We start from the raw sequence: 14,645 nt of genomic DNA on the forward strand, positions 1-14,645 counted from the left end.
AGAGCTTCATTAGCCTCAAGTAAGATTACAATCAGATTGCACCACCCACAGTACACAAGTTGGCACTTGGCCTGGCCTTGGCTTCCTTTGGCACAATAATGTGCAGGTTTGGCCTTCCTTGGTACCAAGGAAAGGAGACTCCCAAGGAACTAAAACCTTACTGAGCTCTGAATCTCGCGAAGGATGAACCCTACTGATCTCTGCACAGTGATCGTCCCTGTTCTTCCACAGGTTCACACACATCTCAGAATCAGTTTCAACAATCAAACTGCAAGCCCTCGGGCGGGTACAGAAGTGGCACAGTAAGTGCTTCAGCATGAAGCGCCTCAGCCAAATATCATCTCCAACTTGCCCCAGGAGCAGCTCATAGAGTAACTGACTTCACCAGGACCTCCCTCCCAGCCATGCTTAACCAGTCCGCATTATAATTATACATAGATCATAGATAGCTGGCTACGATGGTTGTAACCTGAAGCAACCAAAACCTTCGTCCTAAACTTATTTTACCAGCATTTTAGACTATGCACGCGAACAGATCTATAGAAAAGCAGTAGCAAGTGATGCACTACAGGGTTGCCAAGCAAAATGTCGAAACGTGAGCTACACATAAACTTGAACGGAACATGCTATAATGACAGACAGGCATGATACACTACGAGTAAGCCAATTATTTTCTCCTACGTTTGGCGATCGTGAACAGACCACTGCCAGCATTGCGTCGCTTCGACGAAGATGCACCCCGGGCGTCCATCCTTGCATCCTCTGCACACTCTCCAGTCGGCGTCGACAAGCCTATACTTTTACCGCCGTCGGAAATCCCCGCGATATCCTCACAGGCGTCACTTGTTCCATCCACTGTTTCCCCGCCAGATCGATCAACCGCTGTATCTTGTTCATCCTCCTCCGCACAGAATCCACCTCCAGTGAAAAGGTATTCTTTTGGTGCAGAATCAGTCTGGTCCTCGTGTAGCTCAAAGCCCAAGGGATCTTCATACAGATCTTCGGCAGTGCCTGGGTCCACGTGCATCTGGTCGCTGTTCAGTTCACTTGTATCCTGATGGAGCAGATTGGATTGTGTGTCTCGTCCAGCTGTGTCACTGTCAGCGGCAGTTTGGCTTGGGTCATTTTCATCGACTTGATGCAAGGGAACATCATTTTCATTGGCTTCATGGTCATCTTCCATGTAAGTTACTTGATTCCTCTTCCGGTTTGACTGCAGTGACAACAACAGCATGCAAATATAGTAAGGCTCATTTCAAGTGCAAACACAAGAAAACCATCCAAAGGTTCACCACAGATGATCCGATTCACAATGAAGCACAAATTAGTGATTGCAGGCAGGGCTAACAAGATAATGTATGGCAGAACTTTTCTGGTCTACAGGGCAGTACTTGACTAGAACCAATGAGATAAGCACAAACAATAAAAAAAGCACGTAAAAGGAGAGGAACTTACCCTACGTACTGTCATTCCTTCTGATTTGTATTTGTCGATGTGCCTTTTATGTGAGTCCTCATCCGCGGACAAATTAGACATTTGAACTTCCAAATCTTCCTCATCTATAGTAGTCTCTAGTCGAACATTCACCTTTTTTCGACCTCTCCCTCTAGAACGACCTGAGGGGCTTGCGGTCTTCTTACTGGCATTTCTCTGTTCTTTCACAAGTTGATCCGCATCTGCAAAGCTATTAGGATCACCAATTTTGTCATCTTCTTGACTTCCCATGTTTCTAGGTTCAACACTGGTGTTCCTTTTCCCTTTCGGTTTAGCACGGCTAGAGCGGCCTGCCTCTTTCTTGTTGGGTGCATCACTAGTACTGGGACTATCCTCATTGAGTTCATCCGTTTCTGAGAAAGTTTTCCCTGTAATACCCTTGATAGCTTTCTGAATCCTTTTGCTACGTATTTTTGCAAATCTCTCATTGAATGAATAAAATGCCTCCATGCGCAGCTGAGTCTGCATTTAAGAAAAAGCATTCCACGTCATCATGCAATGGTTTCAAATAACCAATATTGTTTGTTCGATCACCATCATTTCCCAGTTAAATCATCATCCTTGCAGCAAAATAAAATCCACGCACGAAGACCACAAGTCCACTACTACTGGTGTATTGAAAGCAGACATCATACCCTAAATGATGTAAGACAAATGGCACTGAAGTCCCACAGACTTCCATTCTAAACTGACAGATGTTTAATGGTAGTATTTCACAATATGGTCAAACCAGCAGCAGATCCAGAAATATCACACAAAGGGGAGAAATTCTGACATATTAATACTAGATGTTTACAATTTTGGATTATATATGTTTCTGAAACGACCAAACCAGAGAGCAAATAGTTATGAAATCAATATTTGGCATAAATCTCCCATAACCAACATCGAAGTATCCTAGAATACAGGAAGCAGCAGTTGATGATATTCTTGAGACCGACAACAAACCTCATGCTTATTATACTCTTTCAAAACAGGAAGCAGCAGTTCGTCAGCTTTCTCCTTGTTCCAGCCAAACCTTTCCCAACATAACCTAAAGAAAGTTGACATTACAGTTTCTGTTAGTGCACCAATGGTATTTAAGAGAAAAAAGGAGGAATTGCATTACATTACTGCTGCGTTCTTTTCAAGGACAGACTTTCGAGAGAGTTCTTCCATAAATTTGAAAAACAAAGTTGAGGGAGGGGGGGGGGGGGGGGGGGGGGGGGGGGGGATTGACAGGAGGAATAGAGGATACATTTGATCGCTTGAATGTATTCATAGGGAAGTTTTGTTCTCTTCAAGACAACTTACTTGCGTAGCAAGCTTAAGTCTGGTCTTCCCCAGGAAAAACGTTCTGTTGAATCATCCACTTGGGGAGAAATGTATGCACTGATGACTGTCTCACTAGGAAAAGTGGTAGGAATATGCCAGTTCTTGCTCACGTTCCTCTGATAAATACAGAAATAATAACAGGTCTATAAGAAATACTCATAACAAACAAATACAGAAGGAATATTCACCAAGCAACTGAATCAGTTCCAACAGCTATCTCGTAACTAGAACATCTTACATGGTTACTCATAAATACTTCCTTGATATGTTGGGTCTCATTAGAAGATTGGTTATTATCAGAACCTTCAACACATTCAGGTTCCTGGCTATTTCGTTTTTCACAAAATTCATTTCCACCAGATTTCCTTCTTTTTGAGCTGCCACTGGTTTCCACATCAAATTTCCCCAATATCGCTGGATCCGGTGATTCAATCCATTCTCTGAACTGCTGGAGGCCATCTTCCTCAGGAAATGCATGTACAACTTCAATAGCATTCACAATGCCAATACCACTGCACTTACAGTATATAAAAGCATAAGCGGGAGCAAACAAAAAAAATGATTAGATAAGAATTGTTGCATCACAGCTTTTTCGACACTTTTGTTGCATCACAGCTAGTGTACCTAGAATATGGTGAGTGTTATATAAAGAATTGAAGAAGGCGATTCAGTACAATGATTGCTACAGGATTTCTTATTCATCATACGCTACTAAATAAGTTTATTTTTGCATACGTTTCAATGCAAAATAGCAACCTCTCAAGCCAAGCCTTGTAATCTGTGCATTTCATTAGACAAGATTTCAAAATTGAACTAATAATAATACAAAACAAAATAACAACAACCCTTTCCTACAAAACAGAACTTGCATTCGATTTGTGGAACAGCAAATTTGATACTCCCTCCGTCCCATAATATAAGAGCGTTTTTTGACACTATAAAACGTTGTTATATTATGGGACGGAGGGAGTACAATCTTACTACGAAAGAACAGTGCAACAACTCAATGAGAAAATTTAGTTTTTGTATACTTTGTTACAAATGCAATAGCTCGCAAATTGTAAGCACACAAATCACCACTAAGTTATATACTTTCATAACGCTTTTCACGATTTAATAAAATGTGAGATATTCTTGCCAGCTATTACCTAATTCCTTCAGTGTAGTCGCTCCCCAGAAGCAGAGCCATACGAATTAACTGTTCCCTTGTTAGTCCAAGCTCCGACTCGATGTCCTGAAAAAGAAATACAATAAGAACTGAAAAGCATGATCCAGCTCAGATAAGCAGACTTCCCTTATGGCTGTAGATGGAAAAGCAACGAAAGTTGAAGGGGAAATAGAGAGTAGAAAGAGGATAGACCATTAGACCTTCATAAGGTATGTTTCCACATACTTCCTATCATCAAATATATTTTTATAAACATTCCTTGCCCCAAACAGGAAGACATCTGAATCATCAGTAACAACTCCATCAACAAGGTTGTTAATTTCCATGTAAGCACACTGAGCTTCAGCTTCCATTGGTGCAATTATATACGGCAAGCCGAACATTTGGAGCAATTCCTGTATCACCCAAAGATGTAGCTTAATACTTTTGTAATACTAAACTAAATCATTTTACTGGACCTCAGTTCAGAGATGATAAAGCTCTGCCCAAAAAATGTTAGCTAACTGAAAGGAGTTAGGTAGGTTGCAACAAACCTGGCATTCAGCAAACATCTCACTGCTGACAGACTCTGCATGGCTTTCAAGTTTTCGCCTTTCATTTCCGAGATCTAACTGTTCTTGTCTAAGAAAAGATATTTCCTTCTCCAGATTATTTTCTGATATAATATGGCTATCATAATTCTCATTTAATTGTGTACTATTGATCTCAGAAGTGGTAACGTTCATATCTTCCTGAATAATATTTTCCTTTTGTACGGCATCGCCGGCTACCAATTCATCCATCAAAGGTTCCTTCTGGGCCGCCATGGAGATATCTCCAATATAAGGATCATTTTTGTTGCATTCTGATTTATGAGAATTTGAAGTATTTTGCTTGATAACTTCCTCTTTAGGGCATTCATGAATGCTGGTTGCAGACACGATTGCATCGTTGTCCTGAACCTTTGGGCTGCAAGATGGCCTTGCAGTAAGAGTACTTGTGGATACATTATACACTGGAGAAGACTCCTGCGAATAATCTGTGTTTGAAGCAGCTCGTCCATCATTACTCTCCAGTTGAGCTTGTTTTTCATTTTCTTTTCTTTCAGCTTCAAGCACTTCAGGATCATGCATAACACCATCCTCACCAGAACTGTTTTTTATTCCCGTTTCTTTAATTGTTTCTTCAACAAAAGAAGCTTCAGAATGGGAATAAGGTGTAGCAGGAGCTTCAGATGGTTTAGGAACATTATCATGAGACTGCAAAGATTTATCTTCAATAGGTGTTTTCAAATCTTCAGGGACTCCATTTTCAAATTCCTGCTTCTCCGAATCCTCTAAACTTCTCTTTATTGCTTCCTGTATGAGAGCCTCTTCTTCTATATCCCCTTTTGGTAATTTACACTGATTGTATTCACTAGAAGGTACTTCACGAACATCACAGACACCTTCCTCCCATTCCACCTCATCGTCAGTACAACAGTTATCAGGAGGTGATGATTGATAATCCTTCTCATCGACCTTCATAGGAAGTGTTTCTTCTTCTATGATACCTTCTTCCCAAATACCCTCGGAGTTGTCAGATTCTTCTGTATTTTTAGCCAAACGATCATCATCAGCAAATAACTTGGATGAAGTTCCAGAAACTAAATGCAAAAACAGCTTGTCATCGTTGTCCTTCACTCCAATTTGATCATCCACAAAAGATATCTCTATTGTCTCTTTGCTTCCATGGCAGGAACCCTCAGAAATATCATCAGATCCTCCTACAAGTGACGACGTGTGATGGTTGTCACCGATAGTTTCAGCAAAATCTTCACTGAGACCAACAGAGCTTTGCAGCCCATCATTTTCAAAAAGATGTTCCGGAAAATCTGGAGGTTCTTCATTGCTAGTTGATCCTTTGCCAATGTTGGCCTGTCCCATGCTTTTTGCCTGCTCGTGCTCTTTGATAAAATCCAAATTCCTTTGAATATCACGAGTCATACGAATTCCCATCCCTCTGACCCTACTTACTCTAACCCTTCCTCTCTCATCACGATATGTCTCAACATCAGGCCCAAAACCCGTTGAAGGCTCACCGCTGTGAGGTTTAATCGATCTAGAACTACTTGAGGGACTGGATTTGAAGATAGCAGAACTAATTTCCCTTTTTGATTTACAGCTATCAACAATCTGCTCCTCTACACCTCTTTGTGCCAACGTCCTGATCCAGACAAGTATAATCAGATAAGTAATGCAGCACAGAAATACCACAGACAAATATTCGTGAAGATTCAAAATTTTAAGAAGGGCAATCCCTAAATGTGGTACCCACATTTACAGACATAAATACATCACTTACTGTTTATCACCAGTGAATGATGATGAGAAAATGAACTCTCTGTTAGCTTCCGATGCTATTTTCGATGTCTGGATGCCACCAACATCCTTACCTGCAGCACCCTTCCGAACTTCTTCTATCTCTCGACGAAAAGCAACCGTTTTCAGATAGGACTGTATTTGAAGCTCTGAAAATTTTGCAGGCTCCTGAAACGAGACAAGGCATTGTAAGACTATATATGCAAACCCGACCCTTTCATTTATGATTTATTGTTACTGAAACTGACACAAGTTCTCAAAAATCCTACTAGTAAAAGCGGCAGGACAGATTGCTGCCCAAAATGATTAGTTTACTGAAGAAGATAAAAAATCCTAGAATTACGGTACACTAGATTTGTAATTAGCAACGGTGCAACACTAATGATATATTTATCCATGTAGATACCTTTTTTATTTTTTGGTACTTCTGCCTGTTTTCAGCCATCACCCTCTCCCTCATCTAAAGCAAACACAAAAGATAAAGTAAGATATATTCCTCAATAGTCTGTGATCATATACATATACACTTGAAGGACGAACATACAAAACACTAGTTTGTGCCTCATTACCTGAACAAGTAGATCTAGCTGCATTGATGGAGGGAGAGAAGCTAACACAGCAGGATCAATGTCACCAGTTGTAATAGGCTGCAATTGCATCACAAGATTCAATATAGTCAAACGGACTAACAAATAAAACAATCAATCCTTGTCCCATGAGAATATAAAGAAACTCTTTCATGAAGAAGAAGAAAGCCAATAATGGAGACTTCATTGACTTAGATATGACTTACAAATATCATCTCTTCATCATCGTCGTTCTCATCTTCGTCAATGCCAGTTCCTTCTTGTGATGGAACACTTGCAGGATTGTGTTCCCCTTTGCCAGTCAAACCTGCCTCATCCTCTGCAGCAAGTGACGCTGCCAGCCTTAACACATGCAATGAAAGTATCAACTTACTGACCTTAACCAGCAAGAAAACATGTGAAAATTACAGAAAGACACACACAGTTCATCCAATTTTTCCTGGTTGATTGGTGCAGCTGCCCCCCTGCTGTTCTCGCCATCGTCATTTCGGTTTTGACCTCCATCTGTTTTCTCAGTTTCTTCTCCTCTACTGCTCTCAACTTGCTTGCCCTTAGCATCATGCTTAGCCCTGTCACTTTTGATTTGAGCTGCCAATTCTTCAAGCCTACTTGCCTTGAGCTGATAACCACAGGTTCAAAACCGTCAATATATTGGTATTGTCTTACTTCAGAAACGTACAAGACTGGTACACCTAAAAGATTTCATATCACTTGGTAACAGATTTTCCTTTTTAGTAAAAGGGTTCATTTCCGATTTGCTAACAGAATGGCCATTGAAAGCATGCATTATTAAAAAAAAACATGCGTTTTAGGAAGAAAATATGCATTCATGATGGACAGATTATTTGGGAAGAGAAACTAGAAGGGTTAAACTAGATTCTTCCTCCAAGGTACAATTTATCCTCATCAATAAACTGTTTGGCCCAAAAAATTCCCACTATGCCGAGCACATTTTGAAGATAAGTGCTTTACATATATTCTTATAATATGATTTGTTTTGGAAATAAAATAGGGAAAATATTTGTTGAGATAAATCGACCCCTTTAACTCCCGGCAAATGCTGAAATAATAAATTGTTTCTTTTCTAACGGGGTAAAACCCGGATTCCATTATCAGACAACCAAAGTTAACCATGTCTATAAAAAAGTTGAATGGCTTATTTTAGCCTATAGGCAATGGAACATTCTTCAAGTTCACATGATCAGAGCGTACCGGTTCTCTTGATATTAAGATCGAAACAGTGTCCACTATTCAAACAATGAGTACATGTACTGCTTAATTGGACAGACTGCGTATTTTTTTCATCTAAATGTAGCATCCCCATTCACCAGAGTCATCAAACAGTGGGAGGGGGGAGGTGACTTACATGGGAGATTAGGAGCTTCTCGGCGGTCTTGCGGACCTTGGCCTGCGCGGCGTCGCGGTTCCGGCGGCGGGCGGCGAGGGTGCGGCGCTTGAGGGCCGGCGTGGCGCCGTCGAAGACGAAGACCGGGCGGGCCCGGAGGAAGAGGAGCTTGCAGATGCGGCGGAGGAAGCCGAGGATGTGGGCGTCGCGGACCATGTCGCCCTTGTCGTCCCGCATCGCCCGCATGAACTGCACCATCCAGATGCTGGCGTCCACCGCCAGCCGCTTCCCCGCCAGGGTCTCCACCGACACGCGCCGCCCCACCGGGGCCAGCAGCCCCCACAGCCCGTGCACGCCCATCCCCCGGTCCCCCCGCGGCGGCGGACGAAGCAGGCGACGGCTCGGCCGCGGCGGTCAGTGGGGCGCCCAGGAGGCCGAAGGGGAAGCTCGAACGAGAATCGGGGGGCGGAAGTCAGGCCCTCGCCATGAGCGAGCCGGGAACTGGGAGGAAGGCCGTCGAGGTGTAAGGAGAGAGAGGTCAAAGGCGGTTTGCGTTATTGCGCTTTGGGCCGGCAGTGTGCAGGCTCTGTTGGCCCAATTTGGCGCGTTCCGTTTTCCGTATTTCCGGGCCTTATGTTGTCCATTCACGTTCACGTGACGAAATCGAGAGCAACTAGTTAACGAACATTTCAGAGCCCTTTGTCTACGCATCTTTTTATCACCAAGTATATCAGAGAAATCGAGGATTGCACGCTCAAGGCGAGGCAAGGGACAGTGCACCCAACCCCGGTGCAAACGCGGGCTAGATGGACACCGCCACCGCCGGGAGTGGCAAAGATCAGAGTGGACGGGGCAACAACGAGAAACTCCCTGGAGGGTTCTTTCAGTGCTATATGCAGAGACGAAACAGGGTTATTCTTAGGAGCCTCGGTGATCAAGACACCAAGAGTGGCTGATCCTGCGACTCTGGAAGCTCTGGCGTGTAGAGAGGCACTCGCCCTTGCGATGGACTTGCAGATCTCCAGGGTTCTTATTGCTTCAGACTGCCAGGGAGTGATCCGGGATATCAAAGATGCCACAGGAGGGCACTACGCTGCTGTAATCAAGGAGATCACTGAGACAGCGAGAGATTTTGAGCAATGCACCTTCATCTTCGAGGGTAGATCGACAAATATTGAGGTACATAGCCTTGCTAAACATGCTTTTGGACTGGATTATGGACGCCATTTGTGGCTTATAAACCCACCAGATATCCATTGTATTCCTATGAACTTTTATGATTAATAAAGTGTGTTTAGACTAAAAAAAAGTTGACGAACACTTCTTTGAAAGCGAAATCCACTCCCACCTTCATATGTTGCAACAAGTGGGACTTTTCTTTTTTTTCATAGATCTGTTTATTCAAAATGGTTTATCTCTTAAACCGTGCGTCCAAATCTTAAACCGTTGCCACCGCTAGATTCACCGCGTCAAGATTTTCAAACTAGATACCATGTTGATAGGTTTTAACGAACGTTTTTTCACGAAAAAACCAAAACGGGAGCACGTTTTTTTTCCTTTCCGGAAGCCGCTTTCGAGAGGCACACTCATGCCTCTCGTGAAAGCAAATCTGTGCCTCTCACAAAAAAAAACATGTTTTTTTAATTTCTGAGTGGCACGGTCATGCCTCTCGCGGAAGCAAAACTATGCTTCTCATGAAAAAAAGAGAATGCACATTTTTTTCCGTTTTCGAGAGGCATGACCATGCTTCCCACGGAAAAAAAAGAGAGAATGTGTTTTTTCCGTTTTCAAAAGACACAAACGTGTCTCTCGCGGAAGAAAACCCGTGCTTCTCACAAAAGAAAAGAAAGAAAAAAACACGTTTTTTGCATTTCTGAGAGGCACGACCGTGCCTCTCGCGGAAAAAAACTATACCTCTCACGGAAGAAAAAAAAGAGAAAACATATTTTTTTTTTAATTTCTGAGAAGCATGGCCGTGCCTCTCGCGGAAAAACAAACGCGTTCTTTTGCGCAATTTTTTTTGTCGAAAAGCTAAGAAAGACAGGTGAAAAACCAAAAAGTCAAAAAACATTAAAAAGCCGAAAACGCGTGCGGGAAAATAAAAAAAATCCTGAAGAAGCGCCCGGAGCGCGACACCCCCAGTCTTTCTTAGCTTTTCGACAAAAAAACAAGGAAAAAACTGCACAAAAAATGTTTTTTTTGCTTTCGTGAGAGGCAAGCCGAGAGGCACGGCTGTGCCTCTCGAAAACGGGAAAAAAATATTTTTTTTCTCTTTTTTCCTTCTTCTTCCGTGAGAGGCACGGTTTTGCTTCTGCAAGAGTCATGATTTTGCTTCCGTGAGAGGCACGGCTGTGTCTCTCGGAAACGGGGAAAAACCATTTTTCTCTTTTTCTTTCGTGAGAGGCACGGTTTTTCTTCTGCGAGAGGCACGGTCGTGCCTTTCGGAAACGAAAAAACACGTTTTCTCTTTTTTCCGTGAGAGTCATGGTTTTGCTTCCGCGAGAGGCATGGCCGTGCCTCTCGGAAACGAAAAAACGTGTTTTCTCTTTTTATTCGCGAAAGACACGGTTTTGCTTTCGCGAGAGGTACTGATTTGCTTCCACCAGAGGCACGGCCGCGCATCTCGGAAACAACTTCCGGAAAGGGAAAAATGAACATGCTCTCGGTCCGGTTTTTTCATGAAAAAAGAGTTCGTCAAAATCTATCAACATAGATCTAGTCTTGAAGATCTCAACGGCGAGGAATCCAATGATGAAACCGGTTCGAAATTTGCATGCACGGTTTAACTGATAAAACATTTTGAATAAAATAGATCTAGACAAAAAAAAGGAAAACTCATAGGTTGCGACAAGTGACGCATATACAACACGCCACTTATCACAACCCGAGGAGGTAGAAGTAATCTTTCAAAGGAGTACTCCTCAATTAGTGATCTCGCCCGAAATCACTGGTTTAGGAGCATCCTTTAAAAGGTCACTACCACCTTCTTTGATTATGATAAGTGGCGCATTGCGTGTATGCGTCACTTATCGCAATCAGAGAGTTTTGGTGTAATTTCTTCCACACATGGAGGCACGGATGATTTTGTTTGTGCTTTTTTATAGATTTTTTTAATATCTCTTAAATCGTGCGTCCAAATCACGAATCATATTCATCGTTGCATTTCTTGCATTGAGATATTTGAAACTAGAAACCATGTTGATAGGTTTAACATTTTTCAAGCAAATCTATACTCCCAACTAACTTGTACTTTCAAACTATATTAATCCGTGCTTTCAAGTAAGCTAACTTTTGCATTCGTAGGGGGTGAGGTTCACCTGGAAGCACAACCGTGCTCACTATTTTGTGAAATCACAGTCAAGGTTACACATGAAAAGCATTACTATGCTTCACGCCAAAACCAAAAAAAAAACCAAGACTCAAAAAGCGGAACAAACAAAAACCTAGAAAAGTTAGAAACAAAGACCAAAAAATAGAAAATAAAAAAGGAGACAAAAAAACCAAAACCGGAAACAACATAAAACCAAGAAAAAAAGAGGAACAAAAAACAAGAAACCGAAAAAACCACGGAAGCACAACCGCGCTTCACTTAAGCACATTTGTGCTTTATTTTTGGGAAGCACAAAAGTGCATTTGTGCTTTTCATATGGGAAGCACAATTGTGCTTCGCGTAGACCTACAAATGTGCTTCGAGCGGAAAGCACGCTCCTCCCTCCCAGGTGTTAAAAAACCACGAAAAAAAATTGCACGCTCTCGCGGGTGCGCCCAATGCGCGACATGTAACGATGGCTGGACGCACCACTTGGCGCACTCGTAAATCGCAACCCACCCAAAACACCCGCCGCGGGAGCCTTCTACGGGGTGCCCCATGATTAGGTGCTCCCGGAGAAACCCTTTGTTCTAAGTCTTCCTAAACGGGCGATGGCAGTGTTCTTGTGTCGCGGTGGTTTGTGGGTTCTATCGCTACTTGCTAGGATGCAGCGTGGCGGCCCTAGATAAGTTTGGCATGGTCTCTTATTTGGCAACGATGATGGCAATGAGCGAAGTTGGGTTTTGGTTGCCGGTTAATTTGGTGTGTTCGAGGGACCATCGTCTCACACTATGTCTGCATGAAGTTGGAGTTCACACTGTCTTCATGAAGTTGGAGTTACAGTGGAGGAGCCTCGCTCAAGATGACACTAGATGAGTGGTCGGTTTCGAGTCTACTCGATGCAGGCTCATTGCTTCTCTCCTGCAATGCTCGTCACCTTGTATGGTTGCCGATGTGCGTGGTCGACTGTTTGACATAGGCCAACATGGGTCCCGACGCTATTCTGACAAGGGGTTCGTTGGTGGTTGTCATGATGCAGTCGGAATTGCTGGCTTTTTTTACAAGGATACCGGAATTGCTGGCTCGTAGAGGATTGTTAGCAATGACGCCGGAAGACAACTTCAACGGTGGTTTTCTGCTCCACGGTATGTGCCTTTATGTTGATAGCCAGGTCAGTTGGTGTTGCCCTGAGTTGTTGTGGATAGTTGCGACGGTTTTTGCATTTTTTTTCCTCAAATTAATTGGACAACTCTACTTCTTGGCTTCGGTGCCCGGACGGTGTTGCACTAGCTTTATGTTATCGTGGTCTGTTGTGAATTTTTTTGTCCAGTTATTCAGAAATTAATTGGAAACTCTATTTCCCAATTACATTATGATGATGAGATGATGCAAATTTCTTGCCTCACTTTTTTATATTAGATAAAAAAAGAAGGTTGTGTAACGTTATTTACAAGGTGGTGGCGAAATGCCTGGTAAACCGCTTGCGGCCTATTTTAGATGATATAATTTCTCCGGAACAGAGTGCCTTTGTACCGGGGCGTATGATTACGGATAATGCGTTAATTGCTTTTGAGTGCATCCACTCTATTCAGCAGGAGAAAGACCCTAACAGAAGCTTTTGTGCGTATAAGTTAGATTTATCCAATGCATATGACAAGGTGGACTGGATCTTCTTGAAGCGAATGATGAAAAAGATGGGCTTCGCTCGCCGGTGGGTGAACTGGATTATGGCTTGAGTCACCTCGGTGAGATACACAGTTAAATTTAATGGAACCCTCTTGGATTCGTTTGCACCATCGCGTGGGCTTCGGCAAGGTGATCCCTTATCCCTGTTCTTGTTCTTGTTAATTGTTGATGGTCTGTCTGCTCTGCTGAAAGATGGTGAGGAGAAAGGTGATTACACACCACTAAAAATCTGCCGCAAAGCTCCGAGTGTATCTCATTTGCTGTTTGCAGATGACACGTTGTTGTTCTTTAAAGCGGAAGAGGAACAAGCAATAAAGGTTAAGGAAATACTGAATATATATACGCGAGCTACAGGTCAGCTAATTAACCCGGCTAAGTGCAGTGCACTTTGTGGTACTTCTTGCCTCGTGGGTATACAGGAGAGAATCCGGGCTGTCCTTCACATTTAGATGGTCACTTTTGAAGAGAAGTACTTGGGACTTCCAACTTCAGAAGGTTGTATGTCGCGAGGTAAATTTCAGAATTTGCAATCACGTTTGTTAAAGAGGATCATTGCCTAGGGTGATACCCTCTCTCTTGCTGGCAAGGAGATTATGATTAAAGTTGTCGCACATGCCCTCCCAACTTATATTTGAAGGAAATATGCTCTAGAGGCAATAATAAAGTTATTATTTATTTTCTTATTTCATGATAAATGTTTATTATTCATGAATTGTATTAACCGGAAACTTAATACATGTGTGAATACATAGACAAAATATAAGTATCCCTAGGATGCCTCTACTTGACTAGCTCGTTTATCAAAGATGGTTATGTTTCCTAACCATAGACATGTGTTGTCATTTGATGAACGTAACATCATTAGAAGAATGATGTGATGGACAAGACCCATTCGTTAGCTTAGCATTATGATCGTTACAGTTTCATTGTTACTGCTTTCTTCATGACTTATACATGTTCCTCAAACTATGAGGTTATGCAACTCCCGAACCGGAGGAACACTTTATGTGCTATCAAACGTCACAACGTAAATGGGTGATTATAAAGATGCTCTACAGGTGCCTCCGAAGGTATTTTTTGGCTTGGCATAGATCGAGATTAGGATTTGTCACTCCGTGTTTCGGAGAGGTATCTCTAGGCCCTCTCGGTAATGCTCATCATTATAAGCCTTGCAAGCAATGTGACTAATGAGTTAGTTGCGGGATGAAGTATTACGGAACAAGTAAAGAGACTTGCCGGTAACGAGATTGAACTAGGTATGATGATACCGACGATCGAATCTCGGGCAAGTAACATACCGATGACAAAGGGAACAACGTATGTTGTTATGCGGTTTGACCGATAAAGATCTTCGTAGAATATGTATGTGACACCCGAGTAATTAAGCTACAGTAATCCCATG

General features: G+C 42.5%; 1 protein-coding gene across 3 annotated transcripts; it reads right to left on the reverse strand.

Moving 5' to 3' along the window:
• Positions 1–364: 364 nt before the first annotated feature.
• LOC109731545 (DNA repair protein UVH3) lies at positions 365–8,851 on the reverse strand. 3 transcript variants are annotated; one of them, XM_040387403.3, is made up of 14 exons: positions 8,269–8,851; positions 7,325–7,521; positions 7,109–7,244; positions 6,885–6,962; positions 6,722–6,775; positions 6,299–6,483; positions 4,510–6,160; positions 4,177–4,371; positions 3,957–4,042; positions 3,047–3,320; positions 2,788–2,924; positions 2,443–2,527; positions 1,461–1,956; positions 365–1,213 (listed from the first exon to the last, which is right to left on the reverse strand). In XM_040387403.3, the coding sequence occupies exons 1-14, from the start codon at positions 8,605–8,607 to the stop codon at positions 1,173–1,175; spliced, it is 3,954 nt and encodes a 1,317-aa protein (XP_040243337.1). In that variant the 5' UTR covers positions 8,608–8,851; the 3' UTR covers positions 365–1,172. The 3 variants fall into 3 exon arrangements, with proteins under 3 accessions (XP_040243337.1, XP_020146305.1, XP_040243338.2); XM_020290716.4 differs by having other exon boundaries at positions 1,456–1,956; XM_040387404.2 differs by having other exon boundaries at positions 1,456–1,956; positions 7,109–7,236; positions 8,269–8,729.
• Between the last annotated feature and the right edge of the window lie 5,794 nt (positions 8,852–14,645).

This window comes from Aegilops tauschii, chromosome 4 (assembly GCF_002575655.3).
Source record: "Aegilops tauschii subsp. strangulata cultivar AL8/78 chromosome 4, Aet v6.0, whole genome shotgun sequence".
Classification (NCBI taxonomy): Eukaryota; Viridiplantae; Streptophyta; class Magnoliopsida; order Poales; family Poaceae; genus Aegilops; species Aegilops tauschii.

Coding starts and splice junctions, on each gene's coding strand:
- LOC109731545 (XM_020290716.4), bottom strand. CDS start 8,607: ATGGGCGTGCACGGGCTGTGGGGGCTGCTGGCCCCGGTGGGGCGGCGC. Junction 7,245..7,324: donor CAGGAAAAATTGGATGAACT/GTGTGTGTCTTT, acceptor GCATGTGTTAAG/GCTGGCAGCGTCACTTGCTG. Junction 1,214..1,455: donor AAGGAATGACAGTACGTAGG/GTAAGTTCCTCT, acceptor TTGTCACTGCAG/TCAAACCGGAAGAGGAATCA.